Raw genomic sequence first — 25777 nt, 5'->3', positions numbered from 1 at the left:
GTCCGCGCGCTCCCGCCGCCGCCCGGCCCCGCCCACCGCGCGCCCGGCCACGCCCCCACCCAAGCCCCGCCCTCGTCGTTTAGACCCCGCCTCTGCCCGCCCTGACCCCGCCTCCTCCCCCCAACGACCCGTCCTGGCCTCGCCACGGCCCCGCCCACTTCCGGGCAGCCCTTCTACCCACCGCTCGCCCTGGTCTCCCTCCAACCCCGAGCTCCGCACCCCCACACCGGTGCTGTGAGGAGGACTTTGGCAGGGCAGCAGCGGGGAGTCTGCCCCCAGGTGGCCCCCTTCCCAGGTCAGGAGCCATCACAATCGCCATCAGACCGGCCCCTCTTCTCCACATCCTAGAACTTCCTTTCTGGTCCCAGTAACTCACTAGCCATTCCATCTCGGTCACCCCGCTTCCTCTCCATCCCCTTCCCCTACTTTATCTCAGTAAAATGTCCTTTCCTGACCTAACAAATGCTCCCGGACCCCCACCGAGGAAGGTTTGTTTTCTGCTTAGTAGACCCTTGTGGGGGCCTGAAATCCCTATGTTAGAAACCCTGCTCCCCCCCACCCCCCCGTGATTGTATCTGGACACGGTGCCTGTAGGGAGTAACTAAGGTTAGGTGAGATCAACAGCCATGTCCTTATTAAAAAGAAAAAAAGGAAGTGACCCCTCCCCCAGCCAAGTAATGTCACAGAGGCTGCAGTGTGAAAACCAGAAAGGCCTCGGCAGACACCCAGCCAGCCAGCACCTTGGCCTCCACTTTCCAAGTTCCCAAAGGTAGGCGAGAACCAACGTCACTTGCCAAAAGCCACCAGTCTAGGGTGTTTTGCTATGGCTGCCCAAACAGAACAGCAGCCCAAGTGTTCTGCAGAAGGCCTGTCTTTGGCACAGCTGTATTCCCAGTGTCTGGCATGTCTACATAAATGTAGGCTCCATGAATGGAGAACAGAGGAGAGATTCCTGCCAGAAAACATCTGGTAGTCCAGAGGCTGGGACCACAGGGTATTGGCACCTTCCTGGAACAGGAAGTAGGTGACCTAGATCTTGCTTCAGACCTTGACTGGAGCTTTGAGCCACTGACTCTGAGTGGCAGGGCCTGGGTCCAACTCCAGGCCAGGCACAGAAAGAGTTCTGTACAAAGGTATTCAGCCAGGGAATTGGTGACCTTACTGCCTCGTCTGGGTTTTTTGGTGGCTAATTAGAGGTAAGAAGAGTCTCATAGACTTTCCTGTCTGGGCTGCCTTAGAACTGTGATCCTCAGATCTCAGCCTCCTGAGTAGCTAGGATTACAGGCGTGAGCCACAGGTGCCCAGTTCCTCTCCCCTTTTTTTTTTTTTTTTTTGGCCAGTCCTGGGCCTTGGACTCAGGGCCTGAGCACTGTCCCTGGCTTCTTCCCGCTCAAGGCTAGCACTCTGCCACTTGAGCCACAGCGCCGCTTCTGGCCGTTTTCTGTATATGTGGTGCTGGGGAATCGAACCTAGGGCCTCGTGTATCCGAGGCAGGCACTCTTGCCACTAGGCTATATCCCCAGCCCTCCTCTCCCCTTTTTTGAGTGGCCAGGGGATCCAGAAAACTTGCCAGTTCAACACAAGAATCCCCCCCACCCCCCTCCCCCCGTACCTGGCTCTAGGCCTCAGTCGCTGCCTGTACAATGGGGTATAGGACTGGATGGGGTCTGGTTGTCCCCTCATGTCCTGAGACTCTGATTAGGTCCCAGTTGTTACGGCTTGTCCTTAGGGGACCATCCGTTTCCAGGGCGGGTCAGGTCTAAGCCGCCACCTCCGTGGTCAGTGAGCGCATGCTTGTCCACAGTGTCCCAGGAGGCGGGGGGGGGGGGGGCAGGTCCTCGCACGCCCTCCTCCCGTCTCCCAGAAGGTCTTCTGCTGTGCTTGCTGGGGTTCTCTGTGGCGGCAGCTGCTTCTGGCTCAGACTTTGTTCTCTGAGGCACGCTTCTCCTCTACTCTCTTGAACTCACTGTTTCTTGGCCTCTTTTGCATCCAGAACGTTAAATCCACCAGCTCTAGGTCTAGCTTGCAAGAGCCCCTCCCTCCACCAGGCTTTTGTTACCCACTCAGAGGTAGAGGGGCTGCCTCCCCCCACTTCCTCCAAACTCCCTCTCCATACACCCTCCCAACACACATACGTCTTCCCATCCTGAGCTGATACCAGGATTGTTACCATCAACACTCTAGACTTTATTTTTTAAAAATAGATCCTTGCTAAAATTGCCCAGAAAATAACTAACCTTAATATTATTATTAGGCACTGATACCTTGGTGTGAATAAAGGTTTCACAGATCCTGAAAGAAGAGCCTAATGGGTTAGAGGTAGGGAAAACGCATTGCAAGCGAACCTTTCTTTTCTTTCTTTCCTCTCCTTTTTTTTTGGGGGGGAGGGTCTGGGGGGAGGCGATCGTGGACCTTGAAAATTCAGGGCCTGGACACTGTCCCTGAGCTCATTTTGCTCGAGGCTAACATTCTACCACTTTGAGCCACAGTGCCGCTTCCGTTTTTGTTTTTTTCTGGTGGTTCACTGGAGATAAGAGTCTCACGGGGACTTTTCTGCCCCGGCTGGCTTTGAACCATGATCCTCAGATCTCAGCCTCCCGAGTAGCTGGGATTGCAGGCGTGAGCCACAGGCACCTGGATTTTTTCTTTCTTCTTTTCTTTTTTTGGTACTGAGGTTCAAACTGAGGGCCTTGAAGTACTGCAGTTGCTGGGCAGGGCCTCGACCAGATGAGCCACACCGCTAGCCCGTCTCTCTTTTAGTTCTTTAGGGTCTCCTGTTTTAGCCCAGAGCCAGCCTCAGACCTGACCCTCCCGCCTTCTGCCTCCGGAATCCCTGGCACCGCACGCAGCCCCACACCATCACCCCCAGCTTGCTGGCTGAAATGGGTCTTGCCCCCAAAGTGGGGTGCTTTGCACTACAGAGCCGGAGAGCAGGCTCAGAAATAGGGCCCTCTGATGATTGCACGCATGCGCACGCGAGCATACGCGTACACCTCGATCTTCTTTACCTGCTGCCCAGCTCTAGGCTTGCTCCCATAGCCCCCCCTCTGCCTTCAAACCAGACCATGAAAGAGAATAGAAAGAGAATACCGCCGCTTCCCCTGCCCTTCCTGAAATCTGACCCTCGTTGGAGAAAAAGGCAGAGCAAGCACCCCCGTGGGGAACCTATCACAGGAGACTGTACTTCTGACTCACACCGCTGCTTGTAGCGTAAAGAGTTCTAAAGAAACGCTTCGGAGAGGATTTCCGCCATGTGGACCATTCATCCTCCCTGCAACACCTGCCATTCCTCCTTTGTCCTGGAAAGACAGCAGCACGAACGCCCAGCCTTCACCGGCAGTGGACGGGCACTGCCCTTGCTGTGGAACACACTTGCGTGTGTAACCTGTCTGCCTTCAGCCTCCCCACGAGGCCTCTGGATGCCATCCGGAAACTCAATAAACACTGTGAGTAAAGAGAGTTCACAAGCTGGGCGCTGGTGGCTCACACCTGTAATCCTAGCTGAGATCTGAGGATTGTGGTTAGAAGCCAAACCCGGGCAGGAAAGTCTGTGAGACTCTTATCACTAGAAAGCCAGAAGTGGAGCTGCGGCCCAAGTGGTAAAGTGCTGGCCTTGAGCAGAGTAGCTCAGGGACAGCACCCAGGCCTGGAGTTCAAGTGTCAGGACTGGCGCGCGCACACAGACACAGAGTGCAAGATCCCATCTCAACCAATTAATACGAGGAAGTATAAATAGGAAGATCAGGGGCTGGGAATATGGCCTAGTGATAAAGTGCTTGCCTCGTATACATGAAGCCCTGCGTTCGAGTCCTCAGCACCACATACCTAGAAAACCGCCAGAAGTGGCGCTGTGGCTCAAGTGGTAGAGTGCTAGCCTTGAGCAAAAAGAAGCCAGAGACAGTGCTCAGGCCCTGAGTTCAAGGCCCAGGACTGGAAAAAAAAATAGGAGGATCAGAATTCAGATTGGCCCCAGCAAAAACACAAGGCCCTTTCAAAAACATAACCGACCTTGGTGGAAGCATGGTTCAGGTGACTTGCCTAACAAGTGTAAGGCCCTGAATTTAGCCCTAGTCTTGGGGGGGGGAGGGGGGCGGGGGAGGAGAAGTGTCAATAAATAGCCTTGGATCAACTGCACACCTGTATCTTTCTTGTTTTGCTTTCTCTTCGGGGTGCTGGGGTTTGAATGTAGAGCTTTGCATGTGCTCTACCACTTGAGCCGTGCCTCTGGCCCTCTCTGCCGACCCGTGGGCATGTCCTGGTGTCTGGGACGCCAGGCTGTTTTTCTTTCACAGGTTGATGGGAGGTGTCACTGAACGGGTGCCTCAAACCATAATCCTCCATCTCCGCTTCTGACAAGCCGGGATCAGGGCAGCGAGCCCCGGCCCCCAGCTCAGAATCGTGTTTCCAACCGGGGGTGAGAGATGGAAGTCAACTGCGCGCCGGGAAGGCAAAGGGACGGCGGACACGTGGGAAGGAGCTGAGCACCGAGGCGCTCGGCACCCGGGGCTGCCGCCGCACCCACGCCAGGGCGGCCACGACCCGGCCCGAGCGCGCCCAGGGGGGGCGTGAGACAGAGCGAGCTGCGGTGCGGCTGTGACCGAGCCACCGAGAGGCGCAGCTTCCGAGGAGGAGGAGGAGGGAAGGCTGGGCGGGCGCGGCGGGCGCGGGCCTGCCAGGCCGGCCTCCCCCCCGCCCACCGCCCCTCCCCCCCCACCGCCCCTCCCCCCCCACCGCCCCTCCCCCTCCCCCCAACCTCCCCTCCCCCTCCCCCCCACCGCCCCGTCCCCGCCCCGTCACGCGGCCGGCGGCGATCACTCACAAAGCGGGCGTGGCCTCGCACACCGCCCTCCTCGTGCCCGGCCTCGGTTTCCCCAGCTCTCGCAGCTTGGGGACACAAGCCCCCCCCCCCCTTCTCCTCCGGCTCCCGGGCCCGGTGGGCGGGGCGGGGCCGAGCGGCTCTCCCCGCGCCGGCCGCCAGGGGGCGCCGGGCACCCGCGCTGCGCCGCCTCTCCACGGGGGCGCCCGCCCGCCCCGCGCCTCCGCACCCCGCGCCTCTCCACGGGGCGCCCCGCACCCCGCGCCTCTCCACGCGGACGCCCCGCGCCTCTCCACGGGGGCGCCCGCCCGCCCCGCGCCTCCGCACCCCGCGCCTCTCCACGGGGGCGCCCGCCCGCCCCGCGCCTCCGCACCCCGCGCCTCTCCACGGGGCGCCCGGCCACCCCGCGCCTCCGCACCCCGCTCCTCTCCACGCGGACGCCCCGCGCCTCTCCACGGGGGCGCCCGCCCGCCCCGCGCCTCCGCACCCCCGCGCCTCTCCACGCGGGCGCCCCGGCCCCCCCCCCCGCCGCCCGCGCCTCCGCACCCCGCGCCTCTCCACGCGGACGCCCCGCGCCTCCGCACCCCGCGCCTCTCCACGCGGACGCCCCGCGCCTCCGCACCCCGCGCCTCTCCACGGGGGCGCCCCGCACGCCCCGCGCCTCCGCACCCCGCGCCTCTCCACGCGGAGGCCCCCCCCCCCCCGCCGCCCGCGCCTCCGCACCCCAGTGTGGGCATTTGTTCCGGCAGCCTTAGGAAAGGAACAGCTTTCATTGCGTTTCGCCTGGCGATTTTCCGTGCTCATTTTCTGCCTGTGCCGGTGCTGGGGTTTGAACTCGGGGCCGGGCGGGCGCTGCTCCTCAAGGCCGGCGCCCTCCCCCCGCCCCGCCCCGTGAGCCGCACCCCCGCCTGCCCAAATGATGACAGCACCGGGGAAGGGAGCAAAGACAACTTGAAGAAAGACACCGGAGGGGGGGGGGGCACGGAAACGACCTGTCCGGCACAGAACGCGTTTGCGGGGTGGCCCGGCCCTGCGGGGCGGCGTCCAGCCGGGTCCACGCTGTGCTTAGAGGGCCGCTCAGACGCCCGGTCCACAGCGCCCGAGCTTCATAGAAGCCAGGCCGACCTTGAAACCTCTGCGCCCAGTCCATGGAACACAGTTAATGTTTGAACATACCACAATAAAGGGGAGCACCCACCCCAATGTACATATAACCAAACCCCAACCCGCTGTGTGTATGGGGGCCACAACTGGGGCTTGAACTCAAGGCCTCCTGAGCTTTTGCGTGGCTTTTTTGCCCACGGTTGGCACCCCGCCACTTCGTGTGGCTTTCGGGGGCCTAATCAGAGACAAGAGTCTCTCCGATTTGTGGATCTCTGCACCTTGCTCTTCAGATCTCAGCCTCCTGAGTAACTGGGATTACAGATGGGAGCCACTGGTGCTGGACTTGTTGCTTCTCACTTCTCACCCTGGCTTGCCTCCTCTCTCTGTCCACATCCCTAAGGGACAGCCGGCTCCAGGAGTCCACTGAATAGCAGGATAAGTGGATTTGCCTGGGTGGGTCACAAAGCAGACAAGGTTAAATGAACGGCACCGGACGGGGCCCAGATTGGTGGCCCGGATTAGTGCCCTGGTTCAAATTCTCTCTCAGTCTCCATCTCTACCTTCTCCACCTGTTCCTTCCTCTTCCCCAACCTACGAGGGACAGGGGACATCCCTAAATCCAAAGAGTCATCATCAGGAAATCAAGTGGGTCAAAACCTGAAGTTCCCATGCAGGTATGGTAGCACCTGCCTATAATCCCAGCCTCTGGGTGGAGGGGGGCCGGGGGACTGCAGCCCTGAAAGCTCTGAGTTAAATCTTCAGCACTACCAAAATAAATAAATAAATAAATAAAGGGAGGGATGGAGGGAGGGAGGCAGGATTTAGGTGAGCCTTGCTGGGGCCTCACTAGGTAACTAGGGCAGCTCTCCCCTTTGGGTCTCGCTCTTTCCACTCAGACCCCAAGGGGTGGATGGATCAGCTGTCTCTGGGAGATTCCTTGCATCCTGCTGGGCAGTGGCCTGGACGGTTAAAGCGGGGGGGGGGGGTGGGCAGTCCAACATTCAAAGCAGCTGGAGCCCTGGAATCCAGACCCCCAATTCCAGCCACTGCTCAGGGCCACCCACCCACCCTTCCGGTCCACAAGTGCCCCCAGGAGCCCAGAAAGTGCCTTCAATGGACCACAGCTCACAGAGCCAGGGTCAGGGGGACTTGGGGGGCAGTCAGTGTGGCACTGTCACCCCCTTTTTCTCCTCCCTAAGGCAGGGGTGACATGGATCACCTCTGGTTTCTGCAGGGCCAGAGCGTGGTGCTCAGGAGCCAGGCTGGCTCCAGGCGGGGGCCCGTGGGGGCGACCGGCCCACCTGTGACCCGCGCGGGGTGAGAATGTGGTGCCCAGCCCGCAGAGGCTGGAGGAGGGGCTGGGGGTGGGAAGGCGCCCAGACTTCCAGACTCACAGATAAGGAAAAATTAATGTCTAATCTGGACTTCATTCCAGACACGGACAAACCAGTTTTGACCTGCCGCACCTGCCTTTGGGGCAGGGATGGTCGTGGCCTGACCCGCTCCCTCTCCCGGGCCCCTCGGCCTCGCAGGGCCCCCTGGGCCCCCCTCCCAGTGCCTGGCGTGGAATGTGACAGCGGAGGGGGGGAACTGGGGGGGGGGCGCGTGGATGATGGTCAGGTTGTAAGGTGAGTCACCTGCTACCGCGTGCAAGGATCCGCCAGCGAGTGGGAGACGCGGCTCCCGGAATGTGGCTCTTGTTCAAGACTCGGCAGCGGATCAGATGCTGTCTGGAGTGGGGCCAGCGCTGAGATCGGACCCTGGGCTCCAGCCCTTCACTGTGCCAAGGGAATGAAGTCCTGCCCCTGCCAGCCCTCTTCTCAGTTCAAAGCCCTCGGGTTCCGTCTTCCTGGCCGCGCTGGCCACACTGTGGGAACCTCACATCCAACCCCCCCCCCCCGCCCCAACAAGGACCTTTTGACTCAGCCTGTGAAACCCACCCATCAACTGGGTGCTGGTGGCTCGCGCTTACAATCCTAGCTACTCAGGAGGCTGAGATCGAAGGATCAGCTCAGTGTTCAAAGCCAACCCAGGCAGGAAAGTCCATGAGACTATTAGCTCTGACCACCAAAAAGCTGGAAGTGGAGCTGTGGCTCACGTGGTAGAGTGCCCACCTCGAGGAGCAAAGCTCAGGGACAGCGCCCAGGACTTGAGCTCAAGCCCTAGCACGGATAAACACACACGCACAATTCACCTGGAGTCTTCACTCCTCCCCTCGGCCCGGGAACGGCCTGCACGGATCACGCCATGGCTCTGTCTAGAGTATCTGTGCTCGATGACTGTGGCACCCGGGCAGAGCCCTCGCTCGTCTGTGCATGCCACTTCAAGCATTCATCTATTCATTCATCCAACACAGGGGCGCACGTGTGCTCTGCGGTGCCTGGGAGCCTCGGGGCCCCCGTTCTGGGGTTGTCACCGGCACCGTGCCACCCCAGCCTCACAAGAAGAAAGCTGAGTGAGAGCCACATCCCGGACTCAACCACGGCCCTCGGCGGTGGCGGGGGCACCGCGAGGAGGTGTGTTCTGCAGGGTGGGAGCTGGGAATGTCAACGTGGGGTGTGGGGGAAGGTGGGGTCCCTTAGAGGGATGTGAGCATCCTTGCATCCTAGGCAAGACGCGTGTCCCCCAAGGGCTACAGCTGTGGCTTTCTTTTTCTTTCCCTTTCTTTCTTTCCTCTCTTATTTTTTTTTTTGGGGGGGAAGAGGGGTGTGCTATTACTGAGGCTTAAACGCAGGGTCTCTTGGTCTTGCTTAGCTTTGATCTAGCACTTGGGCCACGGCTCCAGTTCCAGCCTTTTGCCGTTAAATGGAGGTAAGGATCTCTTGGATTTGTAGGCTGTGTGGAACCTCAACCCTCAGCTCTCAGCCTCCCGAATGGCTAGGATTACAGGCACCTGGCAGAGCGGCCCGGGGCACCCGGCCCGGAGCACCAGCGAGAGAGCACTCCTCACGGCCTCTGGGACTTCTGAAGAAAGACTGTGTAGACATTTACTGGGCCGGGCCTCTGTGGTGCTTGAAGAAATGTTCCAGGGTCAAGAATTTCCACCCATAAACTCCCCACGTTCCAGAGCCAGAGGAGGCCCGAGAAGGGCTGCACTCTGCTTAACCTTTCACCGCCCCGAACTTCCTGCTCTCCAGGCGGGGCAGGCATGTCCTCTCCGGGCCAGGGTTCACACAGGAGATCTGACCATGCCAGGTGCAGGAGCAGAGCTGAAGTCAGATGGGTGTCTCCAAACCCCGAAGGCGCCAAATCGAAAAGGGAAAAGAAAACCGATCCCAAAGGCTTTCGCGATTTACCACAGAGGTTTGGCTACTGCCGGGAGGCACTGGCAGGATCAAGACCGCCTCCTTTGTTTTGCAATGCCGGGGACGGAACCCAGGCCTCCATCTTGCGCTGAGCCGCAGCCCAGCCTCGGAGGTCCTGGGTACCAGCCCTGGGGTCCCCGGCAAAGCAACCACACACAGCTAGTCCCCCCACCCACCCCCACCCCGGGCGGCTCTCCTGTTTAAGAAATGCCAAGCAAAAGCCAGCAGGCTTTGAAGTGAGTCCCGCTGAGGAGGCCAAGGGGTTTTTTTCTAGAACATTTTTGAGCTCTTAGAGTTATTATGTTAACATCTCGCCCCAAGCATTCTCTTCCTATCTGGGCAAAACAGAGATGAGAGGACTTGTGTTTGTTTTTCTCATCTTAGGAAAGGCAGCATGTTTCTGGACCTAATCTCTCTCGTGAGTGATTCTAGTCCAAGGCTAGAGTCAAGATCACCCAGCTAGCCTCTGAGCACGCTCAGGTTTGCAAACAATCGTAAAACCAGAAATGTATGTTCATAAAAATTCTTGGAGGAAAACTCTACCTCTGCTCAGGAGCTCATATTTTGGGGCATTTTCTGGGCCCAACATAAACATCTGACCCTCCAGTCTGCACATCAGAGCTTCCAGGAGATCAAACCTGGGCCCTATTTTACAGAGGGGAAACTGAGGACCAGAGAGGGTAGAGCACAGAATTCTCCTTTTGCCTTTTTTTTTTTTTTTTTGCCAGTCCTGGGGCTTGAACTGAGGGCCTGAGCACTGTCCCTGGCTTCTTTTCACTCAAGGCTAGCACTCTACCTCTTGAGCCACAGAGCCACCTCTGGCTTTTTCTATATATGTGGTGTTGAGGAATCGAACCCAGGGCTTCATGGATACAAGGCAAGCACTCTACTACTAGGCCATATTCCCAGCCCCTGTTGTTGTTGTTGTTTTTAATTTTTGATTGTAGGGCTTGAACTCAGGGCCTGGGCGCTGTCCCTGAGCTTCTTTTGCTCAAGGCTAGCACTCTACCACTCTGAGCCATAGCGCCACTTCCAGTTTTCTAGTGGTTAACTGTAGATAAGAGTCTCATAGACTTTCCTGGTCAGGCTGGCTTCAAACCATTATCCTCAGATATCAGCCTCCTGAATAGCTAGGATTATAGGTGTGAGCCACCGGTGCCCACCTCCCAACTTTTTATTGATGATTGATTGATTGATTGCCAGTCCTGGGGCTTGAACTCAGGGCCTGAGCACTGTCTCTGGCTTCCTTTTGCTCAAAGCCAGCACTCTACCACTTGAGCCATAGTGCCACATCTGGCATATATATATATATACATACATATATATATACATATATATATATATGGTGCTGAGGAACCAAACCCACGGCTTCATATATGTGAGGCAAACACTCTACTACTAGGCCATATTCCCAGCCTTTTATTTATTTTTTTTAATGGTGCTGGCTGAGCCTCTTGAACACTGGGCAAGTGCTCTAGTTCTGAGCCTCACACTTAGCATCACTAAGTCTTAGAAGTTACGTTTGTGCCTATAATCATAGCTGCTAGGGAGGCTGAGTACTTCTTTGGTCCTGGCTCCCTGGACTGGCCCTGTCAGCCCTCCACAGGGTCCTGGGACCAAATTCACCTGCTGTTCTTTGCACTTGTGGGGGGTGGTGGTGGAGGGGAGCAGATATTGGCCCTTTTAGTAGTCAAAAGTAAAAACAAAAGTTATTCTTTCCATAATGAAATTAATTAAACATTTAAACAAAGGCTCCAAACCTCCCTCACTCTATCGTGAGAACCTGGGTCTCAACAACCTCAGCCCACAGCATTTCAGTCGTCAGAACTGTTATCCCCCCAGCCCCCCCCCCAGCTGCCAGCGATTCACCAGTCAGCTTTGGGGGGGGGTCTCCTGTCTGATGTCTTTATTCTTGGAGAAGTCAGGCAAACACCTTTCCATGGGCTCCAGTAGTCTTTTTCTGCAAGTGGCTATGTCGTCTCTGCCGAATTTGTTGGTTTTCCCTTTTCGCTTTTGCCCATCTCTGTTGACTTGTTCCTGTCTCAAATGTAAAAAGAATTTGAGGCGCGTCTGAAGATGTGCCCAGGTTCCTGATGCTGGAAGGAGCCGTCTAGGACCCTCGAGGTGGGGCGAGCACCCCGTCACTCCTGAGGGTGAGTATGTTGATGGGAAGGGGCTCAGGGTCGGTGTCATGCTGGGCACGCCATGCTGGTCCCTCCCCAGCCCCCCTGGCCTGGGCCACAGGACCCTCGGCTTTCCCGGGGAGACCACCTGCCGCGCTGCGTGCCTGCCCCTCCTCGGCCTCCCTGGCCAGCCAGGCGTCCCCAGGCCTCCAGATTTCCCGGCGCCCGGCACGCGGTGGGCGCCCCACGCGTGCAAGGAATCGGCGCCCCTGGAAACAGTCTCATTAAACCCCACTCACCGCCAAGGACGGGGGGCGGGGCCTGCGGCCGGCCAGCCGAGCAGGGGCGTGGCCTGGGGGCGGAGGCATGCAAATCGCCCGCGAGAAGGCCGCGGATTGGCCGGCGCGGCCGGGGCGGGGCCCGCCGGAGGCCTGGGTGGGCCGCCGCGGGGCGGGGAAGGCCAGGTGCCGGGAGCCCTCCGGCCCGGCCGCACCGCACCGCACCGCGCCGCGCGCCCGCGCACGGTCCCGGGAGATGACGCTGCTCTGGGCCCTGCTGGCGCTCTGCTGCCTGCGGCTGAGCTCGAGTAAGAGCGGGACGGAGGCCGGGGTGGTGCCTGACCCTCCCAGGGAGGCCTCCGAGGAGCCTGGACGGGACCCGACATCACCCGTTCCTCCCACCACCCATCCGTGCGCGGGGAAGCGAGGCTGCTGTCCTTATCAGCATCACGTAGTAGTATTACTTTTCTTTCTTTCTTTTTTTGGTGCTGGTCCTGGGACTTGAACTCAGGGCCCGGGCGCCGTCCCTGAGCTTCATTGCTCAAGGCTGGTGCTCTCTACCCCTTGGAGCCTCAGCTCCACCTCTGGCTTTCTTTGGTGGTTAATAGGAGATAAGTGTCTCATGGACTTTCCTGCCCGGGCTGGCTTTGAATCGCCATCCTCAGATCTCAGCCTCCTGAGTAGCTAGGACTTCACGTGTGAGCCGCTGGCATCTGGCTAGCAACCGCCAACATTTATGAGCTTCCTCTCATAAATGGGAATGAGGTGGCCCGTGGGGGAAAGAAGGTCTGTGCTTAATAATGTGCATGTGTGTGTCGGGGGGTGATAATGTGTGTATGCGGGGGACACGGGTCAGCTCCCGTCCCCGTCGCCTCCCCGCAGCTGTGAACCTCAAGCCCCAACTGGCCAGTGTGACCTTCGCCACCAACAACCCCACCCTCACCACTGTGGCCTTGGAAAAGCCCCTGTGTATGTTTGACAGCTCGGAGCCACTCACCGGTTCCTATGAGGTCTATCTTTACGCCATGGCAGACTCGGGTAAGAATGCTTTCTTCTGGAATGGTCTGTGTCCACAGAGAGCAGGGAGGAGGCGGGAAGGGGTGCGTTCCATCCCCATAACCAGCTGAACTCTCCCAATGGGGGCTGTGGTCCCAGACATCTGGCCTGGCATCCAGAGTGGGAAGTAATTGGCAATTGCCAAGTACCTAACTAGTGCTGAGTACCTATCTTGTGTCAGGCACTTGGCACACAGCAGGAATCACAGAGCAAGAATCCAAGCTGGGATGGTAAGGGGTGTGTGTGTGTGTGTGTGTGTGTGTGTGTGTGTGTGTGTAATAATTCTCTAGTGCTCCCAGAGCTGGAGAACAAATCCAGGTCTCTGTAGTTCCCAGGCTCAAGTCCTTCCAGAAGCTTCCCAAGATGGTTCAGGACGGCCTAAGGGAAGCCAAGCCCGGGGACTCAGAGGAATCTGGGGCTTCCAAGGGAAGGAACCCAATGACACCTTTTCCCACCCATTTCTAACAGTTTATTCTCTCAGCACACCTATCCTGACTGCCTACCTGTGCCCACATCTGTGGGAGAACTTCTTCTGTCATTTCACAGGAGTCTGGGTCCAGTGAGGTGGAATGGGTTGCCCGAAAGCACCCATCTCGTAAGGACAAGACCCAGTACAGGGCTCTGACCCCAGGACCCAGATCAGGGCTGAGGCAGAGAGGAGGGCTCAGGGGCGTTAGCTGATCGGCTGAGTGAGTGTTGCAGAGCTGGGTCCTGACTCCCCACACTGCCTCTGCAGCCAGCTCCTGGAACGCCTCTGTGCAGGACGACAGCAAGCTGCCACTGAGTGCCACCTTCCGGCAAACCCGGGGCGGGAGGACAGGCCCCTACAAAGCTGCGGCCTTTGACCTGACCCCTTGCGGTGACCTGCCCACTTTGGATGCCATTGGGGATGTGACCCAGGCCTCCGAGATCCTGAGCGCCTACCTGGTCAGGGTGGGCGACAATGGGACCTGTCTCTGGGACCCCAACTTCCGGGGTCTCTGCAACCCACCTCTGTCAGCAGCCACAGCGTACAGGTGGGTGTGAGGAGGGATGGAGAGCGCCTCGTCCCGGCTTCAGCTCTGCAAGAGCCCAGGGGGCGGGGGGGGGGGGGGGGAAGGCCGGAGCTGGGTGCTGGGACCATCCCAGGCCGCCGCCGCAGGCAGTGCTGGTTTCCTTGGCAACAGTGGAGCTTGAGCTCCCAGGGGCCCTGCGTGGCTTGCTGCGTGCAGCAAGCAAATCCTGAGATTTGCCATCTGTAAAGTCACACTGCTCCTTCTAAAGTATGCACAGCTGGCCCAGCACAGAGGGGCAAGTCACGTACCCTGTTTTGTTCTTCAGAGATGAGGTCTCACCGCATAGCCAGGCTGGCCTAGAACGGCCTATGGAGCCTACTCTGGCCTTGAGTTTCCTGTTCTAGCTGAGCACCCATGGCTCATGTTTGTAATCCTGGCTACTCAGGATCTGAGATCTGAGGATCGAGGTTCAAAGCCAGCCTGCGCAGGAAAGGCCAAGAGACTCTCTTTTCTCAAATTAACCACCAAAAATGCTGGACATGGAGCTATGGCTCAAAGTGGTAGAGAGCTAGTCTTGAGCAATCAAATCTAAAGGATAAACCTTAGTCCCTGAGTTCAAATCCCAGGACCAACACACACAGACACACACACAGACACACACACACACACACACACACACACTTCACAATTCCCATCCTCCTACTTCAGCCTCCTGAGTGCTGGGATAATATCATTGTGTGTGTGTGTGTGTGTGTGTGTGTGTGTTGCTTAGGAATCAATGCATGCCCTTTTACTGAGCTACATGCCTAACCCCCTAGGGTCTTTTAAAATTTTTAAGTCTTTTTATTTTTTTTGCCAGTCCTGGGGCTTGAACTCAGGGCCTGAGCATGGTCCCTGGCTTCTTTTTGCTCAAGGCTCTGCCACTTGAGCCACAGCGCCACTTCTGGCTTTTTCTATATATGTGGTGCTGAGGAATCGAACCCAGGGCTTCATGTATATAAGACGAGCACTTTACCACTAGGCCATATTCCCAGCCCCCAAATTTTAAGTCTTAATAAACTATAAGTTGTATATATTTCAGTCCTCAGACTATCCATTTTTTTTGTGTTTTTGTTTTTGTGCCAGTACTTAGCGTTTTCATTCAAGGCTGGCACTCTGCCACTTGAGCCACACCTCCACTGCTGGCTTTTTGGTGGTTACTGGGAGATAAGAGTCTCTAGGATTTGTCTACTTGGGCTGGCTTCAAACCATGATTCTCAGATCTCCGCGCTTTCTAAGATGAGCCACTGGACTATATCCCTCATTGTAATGTGTTTATGCAGGAGGTCTTAGTAGCTATGGCTGGTTTTCCTGTTCTACTTCTTTCCTGTTGAACAACACTTGTCTGTGGGTTCTTGCACCTAAAATGTAGCTTTGACCCCAGGACAGTGGGGCTGGTGATGGCGATGGTCCCTTTGTGATCCCAGGGACCAGGCTTGGAATAGCACAAGGCAGATCTGCCATGGTAGGCTGTGAGTCCACACCTAGCAAGTGAGATACGTGTGCTCTGTAAGATCAACAGGGTCCTTCCAGAAGGACCACCTGGAGATGCTGCTCCCGGCCGTGAAGGCTTCCTCGAGGAGGTACAGCCAAGCTGGAGAAGGACCCATAGGGTAATATGTGGTCACATCCAGCGTGCTTCTGTTGTCCAGAGGCCACGTAATAGCTGCCTCCTGGAAATCCCCCTTCCTGGTCCTCTGTGGTCCTTCTCCCTCCTATTGCCGGAGCCAAGGTAGATAGGTGGATGCATGAGCAGGTGGATAGATGGATGAGTGAGTGGACGAATGGGTGCATGGATGGGTGGATGGATGGGTAGATGGATGGGTAGCTGGGTGGATGGATGGATGGGTAGATGGGATACTGCCTGAGCCAAGGTAGATAGATGGATGGATGAGGGATGGATGGATGGGTAGCTGGGTGGATGGATTGGTGGATAGCTGAATGAGTGGATGGATGGATGGATGGACGGATGGGTGGGCGGGTGAGTGGATGGATGGAAATCTTGTTCTTTCTTCTTCTAGGTTCAAGTATGTCCTGGTCAACATGTCCACAGGCTTGGTAGAGGACCAAACTCTATGGTCGGATCCCATCTACACTAACCGGCGTAAGTGATAGCAGTGAGCTCGGGGGATTCTCAAGGGGCCCGGGAGGGCAGAGCCCGGCACGGATTAGCTGTCACTTGAGGAGGTCTCCTGGCGACCTCCGCTGCTGGCCTGTGAGTACAACGCCTTTGGAACAGCTTTGCTGGATCGGGCGCTGGTGGCTCAGGCTGCAATCCCAGCTACTCGGGAAGGCGGGCTCACACACTTCACGTGAATGGTCCCCTCCTGTCTTCCTTGGTTGGCGCGGGCCGGGCGTCACCGTGGAGTAACGGGCCGTGGTCCCCCGCAGCCGCCTCCTGTCTGAGCATCGACACGTGGCCCGGCCGGCGCAGCGGGGGCATGATCGTCATCACGTCCATCCTGGGCTCCCTGCCCTTCTTCCTGCTCGTGGGCTTCGCGGGCGCCATCATCCTCAGCTTCGTGTGAGTGCCGGGGTGGGAACGGGAGCTGGCTTCCTTCGTGGGGGTGGATCTGGAGCAAGCAGTCAGAGCCTCGGGACCTCGAGCTCACGTCCTTTCCCCAGGGAGGGGTGCCTTTGGATCTCAGCTCTCGGGCTGGGGTTCCGCTTGCGTAGAGGGCAGGGGGCCCCGGGTTTGAGCTGAAGCGCTGCAAAGCGAGGAGACGACTCTCAGTCGTGACGTGTGCCACCGTGCACCCCTGGACAGCATGGCTGGGGTAGCCCTCGCTTTCTGCCGCTGGGAGGCAGGCGGTGCGTCCCAACCCCGTACAGCGGTGAAGGTCACGTAAAGGCGAGGCCCTCGGTGCTCCGTTTTCCTCGTTCTTTAACTCACCTAGTTGCAATCCATGTGGGGAAACTGAGGCTGGGTGCCCCAAGGTCACAGCCTAGGAGTTGGGATTCAAACCCAGGTCTCCTGACTCCCATGACCCCGGGAAAGGCGGAATGGCGTACGGATCAAACCTGGCATCCCCAGAAGAGAGGGGGCAGGCTCTGCCTAGGGCCTGCGGGTGGGCTTCCTGGAGGAGGGGTCCGTCATCGCAGACTGAGCTGGGCCAGGATGAATCCAGTCGTGTGCTCTTGTCACCTGTGCCTCCCCCGGGGCTTTGAGGACGGAGAGGGGTCCCCGTGGGGGTGGGCGAGCAGGTAGAGTTGCCTCTCTGAACTGCCAGGTAGGGCACGGTGGGGGAAGCACGGAGATGGGGTGGGGGTGGGGGAGATCAGGGCGTCCTTCACAAAACGCCGATGACAAAGTGACATGGCTCGCCAAGGGGCCTCCTGCCGGAACTTGTGAGCGTCAGGGTGGTGCTGTCCCTCCCTCCTCCTTGATCGCTCTCCACAGACCCCCAACCTCCTAGCTCCCCCCTTTGTCCCCCTCACCTTCCCTTTCCGACCTGTGCCGGCCCCCGCCTGCTGGACTCCCAGCCCTCCGTCAGGCCCGGCTCGGCTGCCTCCTGCCCCGGGAAGCCTTCCTGGGGCTCGAAGCGTCCTCAGAGGCAGATGTCCCTCCTGGTCCGTCTCCCCAAACTGTCTCGGTGCTTTGGGGACACGTGCCGTGACCTCTCGCCGTCCAGCTCACAGGAAAAACGGAGAAGCGAGTGCTTAGTCACCTAGTCCCGAGAGGCTGACAGATCTCGTGGACGCAGTGTCGCGGTGCTAGGGTCCCCCGCCACCTGGAAGGAGGAGGCTGGGTTGCTTTGCTCCCCTGATGGCGGCTCTCTCCACCCCCTCGGGCAGGGACATGGGCGGCTCTGCCGGGGAGACCACGCACGACTCTCAGATCACGCAGGAGGCCGTCCCCAAGCCCCTGGGGACCTCGGAGCCTTCCTACACCTCTGTGAACCGGGGGCCGCCTCTGGACAGGGCCGAGGTGTACTCCAGCAAGCTCCCGGACTGAGCCTCGCCCCGCCTCGCCCCTGCCGGCCGCCCACCTGCTGACCAGACGGCAGGCGATGCAGGCTGGGGGGCGGCCCGCGGCAGGAAGACGCTGAATAAAACCTTTCCCAGAAAACACGTTCACTTGTAAGCTGCAGCGCGGAGGACGAGCCGCGCGTGTTATCGGGGAGGAGAAGGTGGGGGAACCATCGTCGGAACCACGGAGGTGGAGCCGGGCACCAGGGGCTCACACCTGTGATCCTAGCTACTCAGGAAGGAAGCTGAGGTCTCAGGATCACAGTGTGCAGCCAGCCAGGGCAAACGCAGGGCAGATTCTCGGAGATGCAATGAGGTAGCAAGAAGCCGGAAGTGGAGGTGTGGCTCAAGTGGCAGAGCACCAGCCTTGAGTGGGGAATGCTAAGGGAGAGTGCCCAGGCCCTGAGTACTGGCACAGAGAGGCCAGGCCTTTGGGATGAGCCTAGGCCCTCGGGTCGGCGTCCGTACAGAAAAGACCACAGAGGGTGATAGGGCCCTCCTGGTCCCCCAGAGACATCTGTAGCCCCAGAGTGGCAGGGCTGGGGCGGGGCGGGTGAGGCCCTCATATGGTATTGCTTCTGGCCTGGGCCTGATCTGCCTGTGTCAGGCTTCCTGTTGCAGTTAGGGTAACAGGTGTGCACCCTCGTGCCCACCTCTCTGTTGAGATGAGGTCTCGGTGAGCTCCGATGCCCAGCCTAGCCTCAAACTGCCATCCTCCCAACCTCGGCCTCCCAGCGGCTAGGATTGCAGATTTCCTTTGCACCGTGCCGTAGGTGTGCAGTGCTTTGTTAGGGCACGCCGACCCAGGCAGCCGGCGCTTTGAGGGGCCGCAGAGCCGGGGGGTGGGGGGCGGAGGGCAAGGCAGGAGCAAAGCCACGGGGAGCAGAGCCCCAAGTCCGGCAGCAGGGTCAGAGGGGCGGCGGGAGCAGCCTGCATGGCCCAGAGAGTGGAGGAGAGGGCGCAGCCCCTGAAAGGGCCCTGGGCTCGATGCGGCCTGGCACCGGGTGTCCTCAAGACCGCGTCTGCCTGGGCGGAGCTCGCTGGGCCTCTGTCTCTGCGTGCCCTCTCCCAGGGGGGCGGCCTCGCAGCCCTTCTCCAGCACACCCGCCCAGGGCACGGCCGCCCGGAGCCCTGTCCTCTGTGCACGATGGTGCCTGTGTTTGTCCTGTATTTGAGGTGAAGTTCACAGAACATACAATTAGCATTCTTTTTTGGTGTTTTGGAGACAGGGTCCTGCCCTGTAGCCCAGACTGGCCTGGAACTTGCAATCCTCCCTGCTCCCACCTCCCGAGGGCTGGTATTATGGGTATGCGCAACTAAACTCAGCCTGTTCTATTTCTTCCCCGATTCTAGGGGCTGGGCGCACAGGGCACAGAGGCGGTGGCGAGGAGAATGCAAGTTCCAAGTCAGCCCGGGCTACATAGCGAGGCCAGGTCTGAAAACACAAGCAACCGTCGGGACGCCGGTGCCTCACCCCTGTAATCCCAACCGCTCAGGAGGCGGAGAGCCCAGGATCACCATTCAAAGCCAGCCCAGGCAGGAACATCCTTGAGACTCTCCTCTCCAGTTAAGCACCAAAAAACTGGAAGCAGACCTGTGACTCAAAGTGGTAGAGTGCTAGCAAAAGAGCACCCAGGCCGAGTTCAAGCCCCATGACAAAACACAAAAGCAAAAAAACAAGCAAACAAGCAAATGAATTATACTGGGGATTAAACCTAGGGCTCAAGAATAAGAAGCAAGCACTTCACCACTGAGCCAAATACACTCAGCCCAGGATTAACTTTGTGTGTGTGTGTGCAGATCCTGGGGCTTGAACCCAGGGCCTGGCATCGTCCTTGAGCTTTTAGTGTTCAAGGCTAGTCCTCTACTACTTGAGCCACACCTCCACGTCTAGCTTTTTGGTGGTTAATTGGAGTCTCATGGGCTTTCGAACTGTGATTCTCAGCCCGCTGAGTCGCTAGGATTACAGATGTGAGCCGCCAGCTCCAGACTCCCCCAAATTAACCATTTCAAATGCAGTTAGTCCATGCACCACGTGTTCTGAAATACAGCTCTGAAATGTCCTTACCACCCCATGCCTAGTTAGCCCTCACCGTCTCTCCTCTCCCTGCCCCTAGCAACCACGGTGGCATTCTAGTTTTATAGATTTACCTATTCTGCAGGTTCATATACAGGAGATCAAACAGCATGTGGCCCGTGTACCTGCCTTCTTTGACTTGACATCCTTCCTGTCTTCCTTCCCTTTCTTCCCCCTCCCCCTCCCTCTTTTCTATTTTCCTTCCTCCCTCCCTCCCTCCTTTCCTTCCTACTCCCAGCCCCAGCACCATGTCTTCAAGTAGAGTCGTATTTTATTGAGATCAGGGCTTCTTTCCTTTTTCGTAGCAGAGTAAGGCGCCACTGCATGGATGGATCGCATCTTCTCCTGTACATTCCCACGTTTTGGCTATTGTTTAAACACCTGTTTCTACCTCTTTAACTATCAACCGAACAGTGGAACTCCTGGGTCACAGGGAAATTGTTTAATTTCTGAGGCGCCACCAAGCTGCCTTCCTCGGCAGCTTCCTCATTCCCATGATCCGTGTTGAGCTCACTAGTTCCGGAGCCCCGTGCTCTTGCTCTAGGGAAGCTCCCAAGCCCGTTCCATGGATTTGTACCCGAGTGTGTTGTGCATGTGTGCTTCTCTCCACACTGAAAAGCAAGACAGTCTCTCTGGCTGTGAAGGCCACGGCCTCAGCTCCCTGGTGGCCCCATGAGTAAAGCACAGCTTCTCTGAAGCCAGGATGGACGAAGTGCCTCAGTTTCCTCACTTGTAAAAGGGGGGTCACGACTGGAACCCACCTGCCCTGTGTAGACCTTTCCCTCCCGCATACCACTCTCGCTTAGCTTTTCTCCACTCAAAGCTGGCACCCTCCCTCTCGAACCAGAGCTCCGTTTCCAGCTTTTTGCTGGTGAATTGGAGTCTCCTGGACTTTTCTGCCTGGGCTGGTTTTGAATTATGATCCTCAGATCTCAACTTCCTGAGTAGCTGGGTAGCTACTGGTGTGAGCCACCAGCTACTGGCTCGGTCGTTGTTTCAATTCTGCCTTGGGAGGAGGGGAGCCATCTGATTTGGTCTCACGGTCCCTCCCGCTCTAGGGCACAGCTTGGTCACTGTAGGTAATTATCCTTCGATTACTGCAGGTGATCGATCCCAGGGCGGTTATTATTTTTTAGAGGTATTTTCTGTCCCTCGACAGATTTTTCCCAAGGTGCTAAGCTGCCCCCTCCTCTCTACCATCAAAGCCATCCTGCTAGCTACACCGCACCACCCACCTCTGCCCCGGGCTGGCTTCACACTCCTTCCTGCAAACCTGCAGAGAGGCGGCAAGCAGTTTGTGCAGGAACTTGTTATGGGTATAAGTGTGAATGGAGTGAGACAGGCTCTAAAGCACTTAGCTTCTTTTTCTTGGATATTTTCAGCAGTCCATTTAACAAGCCGAAGCACAAGGTTAGGTGGTGCTTTCTCGGATATCTATGTAGTGTGTGGCTCAAGGGTGGAAGATTTGTTTTATTCTGGCCAGCACCCTGCTTGTGGAGCTCTGTGTTGTGATGGGTGTGTGTGTGTCTGGCAATAAAACAGCTTTCTCTCCGGGAGAGAAGTAGTATTCTTGTACTGGGGCTTGAATCACACTCTCGGCTTTTTCCACTCGAGGACGGCAGTGACCCACAGCTCCACTTCTGGCTTCTAGGCCTTATCTGCCTGGTCAGGCTCGGAACCTCTATCCTCAGATCTCAGCCTCCGGAGTAGCTAGGGTTACAGGTGTGAGCCACGAATGCCCTGCGTCCTCCTAGGATGGCTCTGAGGTGTTGCTGAAGGAACGCAGGTGACATGCTCAGGCAGAGGAGGCCTTTACACAAAACGGCCTTCATTCTCCGGTGCTAGGTGTTTGGTCTGCCCACCGCCCTCCACACCTCCAATTTACAGGATGCTGAAATTTCTAAGACCAGCTTATGGTCACAAAACGCAATTATTCTCAGTTGGGCTGGGGGAGGGTGAGAAGGGGACAGGTTTACTCTCAATTAAACAATTCTGTAGTAACTCCGGGCTTGGGGGGGGGGGGGCAGTCCCGGGAGGCTGGGAAGAGAAAGTGGTCTTTGAGCAAACCCTGAGGAGGAAAAGTCCTGCGTGCCCAGGCGGAGGAGCGATCGTGGGGGGTGGGGGGAGGGAGCACGGAGTAGGGGGCCCGGGAAGGGAGTCTAGGGGAGGGGGCGGGGAGGGCGTGCCCCAGAGAGGGTGTCCAGGGGAGTGGGCCCGGAGGGGAGGGCCCCTGGGAGGGATCACGGGGGGGGGGGAGCGGGCCGGGGGGGAGAGCGGGATCGGGGTGGGAGCACGGAGGGGGCCCGGCGGAGGGCTCCCCTGACCCCCTCCGGGCCGTACCCGCGCGAGGCCGCCCGCGCAGGGTCTCCGCTAGTCCTCGCATCACCGCGGGAGCTGGGCACCGGCGCCCGGGGCGTCCGCAGAGTCGCGAGCGGGGCGCGTGCTGACCTCGGGGCCCCGCGCCGCGCCCGGGCGGTGGCGGTGCGGACCGGTGCGGACCGGGTGCGCCGGGCGGGCGCGAGGGGCCCGGGCCCGGGCGCCCCGAGTTCCAGAGGCGAAGAGCGCCGCGAAGGGAAGGAGGGCGGGGCTTCCCGGTGCTCAGGCCCGGTCCGGACCCGCCAGCGGGGGGAGGCTGGAGGCCGGGCCCGCCGTGTGCTGCAGAAGGTGGCTCCGAGGGCCCGGCCAAGCCGCCCCGCCAGCCCGAGACCGGAAGACCGGAACACGACGACGGGCCGTCCCCGGGAAGACCGGAAGTCCGCGGGCACCCCTCCGCGCACGCGCCGGGGCTCGCGGAGGCGGGCCTACCCGGGGCGTGGCCGCCGCACGGGGGCGTGGCCGCATCTTGGCCCGCCCCCTCAGGGGCGGGGCCTCGCGCGGCGCCCGGCCGTTGGTGTCCGGGCGGAACGTCGGCGCGGGGGTGCGCGCTCGCGGCGGAAGGCTCGGCGGCGGCGGCCGGCTAACGTGGGGTCGCGGCCCGGTGGCTCCGCGGCTCGGCGTCTTCCGCTCCGCCCGGTTCGCCTGGCTCGGCGCACAGTCCTCTCCCGCCGACGGCCTCGAGGCCTCTCGCCGACGCGCGGCCGAGACACCGGGGGGCGCGCGCGGGAGGCGGCGGCGGGGAGCGGGAGCGGCCACCCCGCGTCTCGGCTGAGCAGCCGGTAAGGAGCGAGGCGCTCAGGGACCCCGGGACCCCGTAGACCTTCCGATGTCGTCTCACCACTCCCCGGGGACTCCCCCGTGTCCTCTCAGTGCTCCCCGGGGACAACCCCCCCTCCCCCCGCCCGTGTCCTCTCAGCGCTCCCCGGGGACCCCCCCCCGTCCTCTCAGCGCTCCCCGGGGGGGACCCTCCCCCCGTCCTCTCAGCGCTCCCCTGGGGGGGACCCTCCCCCCGTCCTCTCAGCGCTCCCCGGGGGGGACCCTCCCCCGTCCTCTCAGCGTTCCCCTGGGGACCCCCGGTATCCTCTCAGCGCTCCCCGGGGACCCCCTCCCCCTCCATCCTCTCAGCGCTCAAGGGAACCTCTGACCCTGAAACCTCCCCCGGCCCCCCCCCCCCCCCCGGCCCTTGCTGGTGCCCAGGCTCCTGAGCCCTGGGGTCTCCTGCCTTCCTGACACTGGGGTCCTCAAACTCTTCAAGACTTCTCCTGAGGCTGCTGAGAGCCCTTTCCCCAGTCGGAGAGGCTCGGGGGTCCCCCTCCCCCTCCCCCCACCTTTCCTGGGTAGAGGCCTTGGGTGCCATCGCCCTTACCTTGCCCCCGCACCCCGTCTCTGGAATCCCCTGTGCCGAGGCTTCTGTTTCTTTGCCTCTTCACTCAAACTCGGAGGTCCATGGAGGAGCAGTGTTAATGATGATAAAGAAGCAGAACTGTGCAACAGGTCCCTGGAGGACTGCTGAATAAACCAGACAGGCAGTGACATCGGGCCCTGCTTTCTGTTTCCTGTTGTGTGTTGAGGACAGTGTTTTAACTTTCTGTGTTTGTGTGTGTGCTGGTCCTGCGGCTTGAACTTAAGGCCTGGGTGCTGTTCCCCCCGGCTTTTTGGCTCAAGTCTAGCACTCTACCACTTGATCCACACCTCTGCTTTTTGGTGGTTACTTTGGCGATAAGGGTCTCACAGACTTTCCTGCCTGGGCTGACTTTGAGCTACCGTCCTCCTAGAATGTAGGATTACAGGGGTGAACCATCGGTGCTCTGCAACACTTCTGGGGACACTTGGTTTGGGTGCAGACTGAAGCCAGTTAGGTGGGAAGGCAGGCTGGTGACCTAGCTGATGGGAAGATGGCAGCTAAACCTCCTCTGGGAGGCTAAGTTAGGGTGGTTTATGAAGATGGGAACCTCAGCCCGGTGGGAGCCTTCTTGAAGGTAGAGATTTGTGGCTAAATGGTGCTCATGAGATCCTTGTGCCTGGATTCAGTTCTGTAAACCTCAAGAACAAGTATCATGGCTGGGGCTCAAGTGGTAGGTCTGAAGGCATGAATTCAAATCACAGTATTGCCTAAGAACATAGATCATTATTTTCTCAGGCCATTGGTTTGTCCACATGTAAATTCCCTTCTGCCTTTTCCCCCAGGCTCTCTTGCTGGTCACCAAATGCCACAGATATAGATGAAAGAAGACATTTTTCACCTGTGGAGGTCAGGTGAGGCTCGGTAGGGGCTAGCATGAGATGGGTCCGGTGCTAGCCTTTAGTTCTAGGCCACAACCTCTGCATTCAGGGCTGGGTGGGGTGAAGAATTAGCCAAGCTGGTGGGCTTACTGGGCAGTCACTGCCAAGGCCTTGCTTGAATGCTTCTGGGCTGGGCAGGGTCCTTAGAAGGAAAAGCTAAGGACGGGTCCCTGATTGGGGGCGGGGGATAGCTCATCTGTGAACTTGAGAAGTTTATCAGTATCATCAGGTGAAGGCAGACTAAGGGCCGGGCAGAGCAGGTGTGTTGTATGCTGGTCTGATGATGAGGGTGGTATGGGGGGGATGTGAAAGTGGGGAGAAATCAATGTCCTTGAGGCTTTCTTGAATTCCTGCTGTCCGGAGTCGAGGTCAGCATCTGCTCAGTGCAGGTGAAGGTCTTCCCAGTGGAGACCAGGACGGTCTGAGGCTGGAGCTTGAGAGGAGAGTGGCTCAGGAGAGGGTGTGAGAGCCAGGCAGGACCTCTGAGGTGGGCTTCCCCTGCCGAGTGGAGAATGGGACCTCCGGGAGGCGTGGGCTGCCAGCTGCCAGCGGGAGGTTTCCATGTCCAGCCAGCCAGTCGGGTGAGAGGCGGGGAAGACAGGCCTCAGGGCCTCCGTTGGTTGACATCTCCACTTGGCTGAGGGAGGGAGGGGCCCAACACATCTTAGGCAGCGAGCACAGTGCTGTGTGGGTGCGTCCCGGACACGGCCAGAGGTGGCCGCGGGGCGCTGAGAACATGACTGGTGTGACGGGGACTGGGTGGTTTTTTGTGTGCCTTGTTTGAATGAGTTAGAAGTGAGAAGGCCCTTCCTCCCATCCTAGGAGGGGTACAGTAGCAGTCCTTTGAAAAATCGTCAGTTATTTATCTATGTATATATATTTATTATTTATGTATTTATGTTTTGTTTTACTACTGGGGTTTGGACTTGGGAAGTCATGCGTGCTAGGCACATGTTCTATCACTTGAACTGGGCCCCCAGCCCTCTCTTGCTTTAGTTTTGTTTTTTGTTTTTTTTTGGCCAGTCCTGGGGCTTGGACTCAGGGCCTGAGCACTGTCCTTGGCTTCTTTTTGCTCAAGGTTAGCACTCTGCCACTTGAGCCACAGCGCCACTTCTGGCCGTTTTCTATATATGTGGTGCTGGGGAATCGAACCCAGGGCTTCATGTATACAGGTCAAGCACTCTTGCCACTAGGCCATGTTCCCAGCCCCGCTTTAGTTATTTTTTAAGCAAGGTCTCAAGGATTTTTTCACTGGGGCTGGCCTTGACCTTGATGTCTCTCCCTATGATCTCCTGGGATCACAGACACTTGCCACTACACCTTCTCTTTGAGATTGGATTCTGCAGGCTTTCTTGC

The 25777-nt window shown here is 58.6% G+C and overlaps 2 protein-coding genes and 1 long non-coding RNA gene across 6 annotated transcripts in view; 2 read left to right on the top strand and 1 right to left on the bottom strand.

Moving 5' to 3' along the window:
* Positions 1-99: 99 nt before the first annotated feature.
* LOC125357285 lies at positions 100-14124 on the bottom strand. The gene is made up of 3 exons (XR_007212109.1): positions 13986-14124; positions 2008-2012; positions 100-111 (listed from the first exon to the last, which is right to left on the bottom strand). It is a non-coding gene; the product is annotated as an uncharacterized LOC125357285 (long non-coding RNA).
* The window catches only part of Upk3a (uroplakin 3A), a 26138-nt gene continuing 9975 nt past the window's right edge, over positions 9615-25777 (top strand). The window contains exons 1-6 of one of the 3 annotated variants that reach the window (XM_048354064.1): positions 9615-9733; positions 12509-12664; positions 13419-13698; positions 15738-15820; positions 16108-16240; positions 17512-17715. In XM_048354064.1, the coding sequence (XP_048210021.1) occupies positions 12598-12664; positions 13419-13698; positions 15738-15820; positions 16108-16240; positions 17512-17671 (723 nt within the window). In that variant the 5' untranslated portion in view covers positions 9615-9733; positions 12509-12597 and the 3' untranslated portion in view covers positions 17672-17715. Of the gene's footprint in view, positions 9734-11816; positions 11935-12508; positions 12665-13418; positions 13699-15737; positions 15821-16107; positions 16241-17511; positions 17716-25777 lie in introns of those variants that run through there. The other 2 variants (XM_048354050.1, XM_048354059.1) reach the window with 2 other exon arrangements.
* Fam118a (family with sequence similarity 118 member A) overlaps positions 22710-25777 on the top strand; it is an 18840-nt gene continuing 15772 nt past the window's right edge. The window contains exons 1-2 of one of the 2 annotated variants that reach the window (XM_048354037.1): positions 22710-22917; positions 24326-24389. The gene's annotated coding sequence lies outside the window, so the exon portion shown is untranslated. Of the gene's footprint in view, positions 22918-24325; positions 24395-25777 lie in introns of both variants that reach the window. The other variant, XM_048354028.1, reaches the window with a different exon arrangement.

Source organism: Perognathus longimembris, chromosome 1 (genome assembly GCF_023159225.1).
Source record: "Perognathus longimembris pacificus isolate PPM17 chromosome 1, ASM2315922v1, whole genome shotgun sequence".
Taxonomy (NCBI): Eukaryota; Metazoa; Chordata; class Mammalia; order Rodentia; family Heteromyidae; genus Perognathus; species Perognathus longimembris.
This window is presented reverse-complemented; position numbering and strand designations above follow the sequence as displayed.